At 39.1% G+C, this 9608-nt stretch overlaps 1 protein-coding gene across 1 annotated transcript in view; it reads right to left on the bottom strand.

Annotated features, from left to right (window-relative positions):
* Nucleotides 1-1351: 1351 nt before the first annotated feature.
* LOC306862302 (dynein axonemal intermediate chain 1-like) overlaps nt 1352-9608 on the bottom strand; it is a gene marked incomplete at both ends in the record, with an annotated part of 37582 nt that continues 29325 nt past the window's right edge. The window contains 2 exons of the mRNA XM_079405042.1: nt 1352-1511; nt 1741-1760. Of these exons, the coding sequence (XP_079261168.1) occupies nt 1352-1511; nt 1741-1760 (180 nt within the window). The remainder of the gene's footprint in view (nt 1512-1740; nt 1761-9608) is intronic.

The following is a 9608-nucleotide window of genomic DNA, read 5'->3' as shown; positions in this document are numbered from 1 at the left end:
TGAATAAAAAAAACAGCCGTTTCTGTAGGATGTTCTTTGCATTCTCTTGGTTGCATCTTATTACCAAAATCACAGCCTGTTTACAAAGAATGTGGAGGATCTCTTTGTGAAGAGGGGTACAAAGGTAATTCCAAGAATTACATGTGCCCTGGAATACAGCGAAGAGACCTAAAGTAGCAAAGGAGCTGCAAGAATATCTGGCAAGTACTGCTCACTTGTTGCATGTGACAACAGTATTCTGTATTCTTCATATGTCAAGCATCTGAGCCAACCATGAGGCAAAATGTTTAATGGTCCAACAAAACCAAATTGAACTTTTTGGCCATGATTTTACAAAGTACGTTTGGCACAAAACAAGACTACTCATCCAAACAACACCATACTCACAATAGAGCTGCACGATTAATCGTTAAAAGATCGCAATCTCGATTCAAACTCTCTCTCTCTTTTCAATCACACAGCATTATTTCTGTCTTACAATCATTCATATCACAGAAGTACTGATATAAAAGTTTATAGTTAGGATATTAACACTGATGTCTATGATAGCGATCAAAATGGAGCAAATCATCTTTTGAAAGTAATTTTAGATTCAACTAACGTTTGTTGATTACAACGTGCTGCTAAAAATGGTCATTGAATCATTCATTCAAAACCGCTGATCATTCAGTAATGAAACAAGCAGAGTGAATGAGTTTGTCATTGAATCATTCATTCAAACATTTTTTTTTAAATAATTCATTCAAATTAATTAAAATTTAAAGACCATTTTGGCACAAAACCTGCTGGCTGCCACTAAAATTTTACAATAAAGCAAAAATTCATGTTTCATCAAAATAATAATCTCAAAAAACAAATCAAAGTCAACAAACATATGACTTCAGAAGAAGAACCATGTTTTGTAAAGGCCCAGTCAGAGCCCATACCTAAATCCAATATAAAAAAACAAAAACTGTGCAATTACATGGGACTCTGGGGCTCTTTTGCAAGAAAAAAAAAAAAAAAAAAAAAAAAAAAAATGGACAAATCAAGATGTACTTAGATGATAGACGCTTATTCAAAAACACTGACTGCTGTACTAACAGGAAAAAGGTGTTTCAGCCAAATATTAGCTGAGGGGTGTGAATACTTGTGCATCCAGGAGACAGTATTTCAAGCCTTATTTTTCATTCTTTCCTTAAAATTTTCTGTTTGCCGTTACATGAATTTTGTTAGTTTCAATATTACATTAAAGATGGAAAATGATTTTTAACAGGGGTGTGCTGACTTTTTAATAGGCACTGTATGGTTTCTAGTGAATTTGCAGTCGTCCTGTTCTTACTGTGCCTCAGTTCTTCTGATTGTTCCCAGGCTATCTCAGTGAGCTCAACAGTTGCTCCATCTTTGCCATTTCCACCTCCGGCCCCTTTGGCAAATCCTGGCCCTTCTTCTCCCGTGGAGCCAAAGAGAGAAAAGAAAGAGGACGAGATGAGTCAGCTGCTGGTAGTGAGAGGACTGAACCCGAGGTGCCACTAACAATCACAAACACTTCTCAGTGTGAAGCTCCCATTTAAACGTTTCCATCTCGACCAGCGGAGGTAATGAGAGGGGTGTTAGTGCAATGTTATTTCCTCTGTGTGCTGCGGCGGAACAAAACCATCAGAGATTCACTCTAATCTCGCATGACATTTGTCTGATACGATTACAGTGACACATTGCTATCTCGGGGGAGAATAATCAAAGATCGCTATGGTAACTGACCATGCCAGGGTCGTAATGAACTAAACCACACCAGATGAACTTCTCTGCAGAAATATTCACTTCCACTAATTAAACACTCTCCGGTTCCTGTCAATCATTAGGCAAAATTTTAAGCAATTATGAGTCTGTTAATCACTCTGAGAACATCTGCTAAATGTGCTCAGCAGAATACTAATGTTCAGATATTCACAGAGCTGCAGCGGAGCGATGAATCTTCAATGAGCTTCAATAAGTAGCTCAAGGTTGCAGCTATTCATAGAATCCATCAAATTCTAACCAAGGAGGGCCGTTAGGGAAATACATTTGGGAGAGTGAAAAATGTCAATCAAACAGACTTAAATATTTCTGATCAACTGCACATTGTTTTTCCTCTGTAAAATCTCTCTCTTCCTTTTTTTTTTTTTTTTGCTCCAGAGTCTACATGCTAGTCTTTGTCTTAGTTTCTGTCACTTCAACAGAAGAAAATATCTGCAGCAATAAAGACCTTCAGACATCTTTATTGACTTCATTCACTTGAAAAATGTCCACCCTTATCCACCTTATTTTGTAACATGGAATTAAGCTATTTTTCTGAGAATGTGCAAGACTTAAGCTTCATTAGTCGTGACAGGTAAATAACTATAAGAATAAAAAAGTGTGGTAAACAATGTAACTATTTGCGCTACAAACTAGTGTGTTTATACAATAATATATTAAAATAATATGAAAACAAATACCAGTTTGCATTATTAAGCAGCATAACAGATTTTTTTTTTCTGTACAGCTAAAATGAATGGAAGCGAATGACACCGGAAGTCAAACACATTCTAGTAACATATGGCCACACTAATTCTTACATTTAAAAATATAATGGACAAATATGAATATTTTCTCTCTTTCTTTTATCTCTCATTTGATCTTGTAGGTATATACAGTGTGTGTATATATATAAATATATAAAACACACAATAGAAGTTCTGAAGTTATTATGCAGAGTCTCATTTTCTAATGACTGCGGCATCTGAAGCAGATTGAGAACCAACAGAGAGTTCTTATGTAAGTGAAGAGGAAGATTTTATTGCTTTTAAGTGGCTCTCTTGCCAAGACGACTTCTAATGTTTCTTGTAATTGTAGTCAGTGTTGTGCAACTAAAGTTTATTCAGTGACCCTGTTACTTCAAACCAGCAGAGTTTTTGGAGAAGTTGCTGACTGTTGAGAATGTTGTGGAACGAAGTAGATTAGAAAATAAATCAGCAGCCGAGACGACGGACTGAGGGCTCAGGAATGAACGCTGACCCAACTCTTCATGCAGTGAATATAAAACGGTCTGTAAAAAAGATCTAGCTACAGGACTAATATGGATACTGTGACAGGAACAGAGAGACATGGTGGAAGGCTCATGGGAGGTGAGACGTGTGTGTGTGTTGGTGTAGTGGCCTAACCTGGAAAACAGCTGACCTTTTCTATTGAGTTTGAAACATGCTGTTTTTAGTCACCGTCTCAGATGCCACCCCATGGGTCCCACAGCCATTGCTTTAACATATAGCTTGTAGACAGGTATACATGTCTGGCTTCAGCAAGCATTGACCTATACTCACATTAGCACAACTGGAATCCTGCAAAAGTCAAGCGCTTTATCCAAATAATCAATGTCATCACAGTCCTTCATAAAAGGTCTGTATTATAAAAGTTGTTTTTGTTTCCTTTATTTTGTGATACTATTTTTAAGTATTGGATTTATATAAAAGGTCATATATATATATATATATATATATATATATATATATATATATATATATATATATATATATATATATATATATATATATATATATATATATTTATATATATATATATATATATATATATATATATATATATATATATATATATATATATATATATATATATATATATACCCCCCATTTTGCTAATTGAAAAAAACTTTATATATGTTAATTGAAATCATTTTATATTTAAAATGAAAATACGTATTTTTAAAACCATTTCTCCTTATTTTAATATCGAGAGACAACTATAAATAATCCATTAAAAGCTTGACTTCCCAAAGAATATAAATGCTTCCGTTTTTCCTTCAGAAATAGCAATATATCAGTCCAGGTGGAGTTTCCCAAAAGTATTGTAATCCCAGGATGTTCAAAGAAACCATTGGAATCAATGTGTCATGAATCTGGCCTTCGAACTTCCGTTAACTCACCACCAGAGGTCACTCACTCACCACAGGGACTCTTGCACTACACTAACTGTTGCACGCCTCCTCAGACTACAATTCCCATCATCCATTGCACTGACGACACACACAGCTGATTGCACTGATCACACACCCTACATAAACCATGAACTTCCTCTTCCTCTCTGCCGAGTATTGTTAAGCATATATCCTAGCGATAGCTACTCTACAGAGCCCTCTCAGTTGTTATAGTTTTGCCTTGTTAGTTCTCTCGTGTTTGATACCTGCCCGTGTTTCCTGGATTAACCTTTTGCCTTGCCGTTCGGACTTTGTTTGATTATTGCTGTGTACCTGGATTATCTCTCTTGCCTTCCCCCTGTTGGATATTGTTCGCCGATCAAAGACCCACGCTTGCCCTAGGACTACTCTTTGTCTTGCCATTTATATACCTGTGTGCCAATGTTTGACCCACGTCTGTTTGATGACCTTGCCTTTGAATAAAGCTTGCAAATGGATCCGCACGTCTCACGTCTTGTTCACCCCGTAACACAATGATCTCTTTACAATTTACTCAGGCTTACAATATTTATCGGAAATGTCATATATGTTGATTTGGCAGTTCTGAACATTTCTGTATTGGCCCTTATCTGTGTTTGAATAACCACTTCAGTTTGTTTTTCCACTGTGCAAAAAAAGTCATCAATTTTGTGTACTTTTTTTATATATCATTAAAATGTTGTATTGTCTGTTCTAGGACTTACTTATTTTGTTGATCATTTGGCTTTATTGTTTCTGAGTTCATAGTTCCTATGTTTAGTTCCGGTTTACTGAGTTGTTCTTAAATTGTTCCTAGTGTGTTCTTGTTTGTTTCCCTAGTTAGTTACTGATTTGGTTCACTTATGTCTTGTTTAGTTGCTCATTTATCACTGTATATTTATAGACTATTACAATTAAATAAATATTGACTATTATGCATGTTTATATATCAGTACATACGCTATATTGCCAAAAGTATTGGGTCACCCCCTTCTAATATATGCAGACCTTGAGCCAAAAACTCATCACCAAACACCAGTGACTTGTACATAAGGGTACTGTCATTTTAGACACGTCCAAAACTGTTGCAACAGAAATGGAAATACAACTTTTAAAATACATGAATTGTTTAATCTTTGTTGCCACAGTTTTGTTCTTTTTCTGTTCTAAAGAAAGGGGTGTCCCAACACTTTTGTTCTTATAGTGTCTATACAAGTCATTGGTGTTTGGTGATGAGTTTTTGGCTCAAGGTCTGCATATAAAGTCACACCAGAGGTGTTCAGCTGGGATCAGGACTTGGCTTTCTGCAGACCAGTCAAGTTCTTCCACACTGACTGAATCAATCATGTCTTTTTGAGCCTTACCTTATACACAGAGGCACTGTCATGTTAGAAGAGAAAAGGGTCCTGTCCAAACTGTTGCTATAAAATTAGAAGCACACAATTCCTTAGAATATCATTACATGCTTTAACATTAAGATTTGTACTCATAGAAATTACTAAAGTAGTCAAACATGTTCATTAGAGGGGGGTGACCCAATACTTTTGGCAATATAGTGTAGGTTATTAAAAAAAAAAAAAAAAAAAAAAAAAAAAAAAAAAACTTACATTGATCACAAATTTGGGGGCAAAATCATCTGCAGTATGGTAGGGAATTTACTAGTTTGCCCAAACAATGCGGGGAAAAAAAAATTATTTTTGCAGTTACGTTTTGTGCAGAAATGTACACTTCACCTTTAAATAAACTAATGTAGATGCAAATCAGCCTCTTGAGGCAAAACAGAAATTTTAAATTCATTAATCTAAGATCAATAATGACAATGGCAATAATGACATTAGGTTGTGGAAAGCTGGTGATTAATGACTCAAGGAGACAGTGAATGGGTTGCATTGCTGACTCTCATCAGTCATATTAAAAGACAATGCACTCAGCAGTTCTCTCTGTCTGTTTAAGGTAAGTACAGCCATGGCAGCAATAATACAGCTTCTTGCTAATCAAAAGCATTAGGTGGACACAGCATCTCAACCTGTGACACTGTGTGTCATTAGAATGAGCCGTTTCAGCCAATCAAATATAATGACTGTCACCAACAAAACACATCAACACTGAGCGCTGACACTGACTGAGATCTCCAAACAACAAATTAAACATTTCACAAGTCGAGGTTTGACAGACAGCAGCTAGTCTGTAAGGCAGAGAGATTTTAATTATGTGCTGCCATTGTTATATAGTATCTGACCGTAAGGGCTCAACACATAATCAGTCAGTGGGTTGGTTTCTCTAGATGCAGAACGGAAACAATGGCACGTTAGCCCCCAAACTTTTCAAGAGTAGTGTACATTAAACACTAAAAGTGAAATACAGTAATACCTCCATAAGTATTGGAACAGTAAAGACAAAATTGCTCTGTTGGCTGTGGAGTCAAGACATTTGCAAATATGATTAAAAGATGAATATGAGACAAAACTACAGAATGTCACGTTTTATTATTAGCCGTTTCAACACATACATGTTTTACCAAATAAAAAGATCAGCACTTTTAGAGTTCATCTCACTCCTTGATGTGAGCATAAGTATTGAGACAGTTGAACATAAGGCAGATATAAAAGATCAAAAGCTATTATTTAGTTGCAGATCCCTTGCAAACAATCACATCAGTGAGTCTGTGACCCATAGACATCACCAGACTCTTGGTCTCATCCTTTGAAATACTTTCCCCAGCCTTTAATGCAGCCAATTCCAATTGTTGCTTGTTTTGGGGAGTTTCTGTCTTTACTCTCCTCTTCAGCTGGTGAAATGAATTAGCTTTTTTGCAAACTCTAATCTTGCCTTTCTATTTTTGGTGCTGGTCAGAGGTTTGCATCTTGCTGTGTAGCATCTGTAGTTCTGTGTCAAAGTCTCCTGAGGACAGTAGATTGTCAGAGCATCAGCCCAGCTTTCTGGAAGTTGTTGGTGATTTTACAGATACGTCTTTTAGTGTTCATTTTCACAGCTTTTATGATTTGTCTGTCAACAACTACTGTTGTTTTCTCAGCCGATCAGGTCGTTATTGGTTGCAGGTGTCGCTGGTGGTTTCCAAACTCTTGATTTCTCCATGCCCTTTGTTTTTGCTATAGCTCTAATTGACTTCCTCTTTTCTTTTAGCATCCAAATTGCTTTTCTCTCAAAGTCAGCTCCCTCATATTCATCCTGGTTTGCGTGTGTCATCATCGAATGCAAGATTCAGAATGCAGAAGTAATGGATATAATGATACGACACATTCCCTGATTTTAATATCTGAAGAATTAATGCAACAGGACACAGCTGATTACTTAGAAAGACCTGTGAGGTAGAGGTCTTCACGGGTCCAAAAATTCCTATATGAACCCGAAGAGACCCGTAAATATGCTGCACAGAACCGTCCCAGACCCGTATTTTATTTAAAAGTGGGACCCGAACCCGCGCAGACTGAGCGGCTGAGGGAAAGCGTGTTTTTGTTTTCTTCTTCCTTTTCACCTTATTTCCCGCTCACACTTTTCTCATCCTAATTTTACAAACTGCAAGATACGCATGCTGATTGCAAAGCTGCCAAACGACAATATAAAAACAAAGTTGAAGAACAATTCAAAACCAACAACGCAAGAAGCATGTGGCAGGGTATCAACAACATCACAGATTTCAGAGGGAATAAACCAGCTACTGTGAACATTGCCGCTTCTGTACCGGACGAACTTAATCACTTTTATGCTCGTTTCGAGGCTCACAATACCGCCCACACAGAGCGCGCTCCCGCGGCTGTAGCAGAAGAGGCGAGCGCACTTTCCTTTTCTGTCGCAGATGTAACCCGATCCTTCCGACGGCGACGGGTGAACATCCGCAAGGCTGTGGGTCCCGATGGCATCCCAGGCCGTGTGATCCGAGCATGCGCATTCCAACTGGCCGGGGTTTTCACAGACATTTTTAACCTTTCCCTCTCTCGGTCTGTGGTTCCCGCATGCTTCAAAAAATCCACCATTGTGCCCATACCAAAGAAAAATAAAATCACATGCTTGAATGACTGGAGGCCCATTGCTCTGACACCCATCTTCAGCAAGTGCTTTGAGAAACTCATCAGAGACTACATCTGCTCTGTGCTGCCTGACTCACTGGATCCCCTACAATTTGCATATCGCAGAAACCGTTCCACAGACGATGCTATTGCCTTCACCCTGCACACTGCTCTCTCCCACCTGGAAAATAAGAACACCTATGTGAGAATGCTGTTTGTGGACTACAGCTCAGCATTCAATACCATAGTGCCTGCCACACTGGTTGAGAAGCTCCAGACTCTGGGACTAAACGGATCTCTGTGCAGCTGGATCCTGGACTTCCTGACAGGCAGATGTCAGGTGGTCAGAATGGGCAACAACACTTCATCCCCGCTGACCCTCAACACTGGTGCTCCTCAGGGCTGCGTCCTCAGCCCACTCCTGTACTCCCTGTACACACACGACTGTACAGCAACACACAGCTCCAACGTCATCGTCAAATTTGCTGACGACACAACGGTGATAGGCCTGATCACTGACAACGATGAGACGGCCTACAGAGAGGAGGTGAGAACCCTGACTAAATGGTGTCAAGAGAACCACCTCTCACTCAACATCGACAAGACCAAGGAGCTGGTGGTGGATTTCAGGAGACAGAGCAGAGAACACACACCCATCACCATCGACATGACACCTGTGGAGCGAGTAAACAGCTTCAAATTCCTCGGTGTTCACATCACTGAGGATCTCACATGGTCCGCTCACACAGATGCAGTGCTGAAGAAGACACACCAACGCCTCTTCTTCCTGAGACGGCTGAAGAAGTTTGGAATGAGCCCCAGCATCCTCAGATCATTCTACACCTGCACTGTGGAGAGCATCCTGACAGGCTGCATCACCGCCTGGTTTGGAAACAGCACTGCTGGCAACCGCAAAGCTCTGCAAAGGGTCGTGCGAACTGCCCGTCACATTGTTGGAGGTGAGCTTCCCTCCCTCCAGGACATCTACACCAGGCGGTGTATAAAGAAAGCCCGGAGGATCATCAATGACTCCAGCCACCCGTCCCACAGACTGCTCTCTCTGCTGCCCTCAGGAAGACGTCTCCGCAGCATCCGATCCCGCACTAGCCGACTGAGGGATAGCTTTTTTCCTCAGGCTATCAGGCTAATGAACAGTCAAAACTAATACACCCTACAGCACACTCCCACTTTACAATATACCACGCACTGCACTTTAATTCCATACAGTTCAAACTGGACTACCAGTACACTACTGCACAAATACAACAATCTTTTTGCCAGCACTGGATACCATCCAATGCACATCCATGACATTTGCACAACCGGTTTATATATAATCTGCTGCATCTTCGCATATTACTGTGTGTATATAACGTAGAATGTGTACTACATACTGTGTATAATGTGTATCGGTAACTGTATGTCTGTCTAATAGTACACTGTGTGTACTGAGTATATGTATGTGTATATTACACATTGTCATCTGTATAAGTCTGTACGTATGTATGGTAATGTCTATATGTAAATTGTTTCTGCAGTGTCTGGAGCACGCTCTCAAGAATTTCACTCACGAAGGCACACGTGCTGTGGTGATGTGACAATAAAAGTGATTTGATTTGATTTTGATTTGATTG

The sequence above is a fragment of the Barbus barbus genome (genome assembly GCF_936440315.1).
Source record: "Barbus barbus genome assembly, chromosome: 43".
NCBI lineage: Eukaryota > Metazoa > Chordata > Actinopteri > Cypriniformes > Cyprinidae > Barbus > Barbus barbus.
Note: the sequence above shows the minus strand (reverse complement) of the source record. Positions and strands in the feature narration are given on the sequence as shown.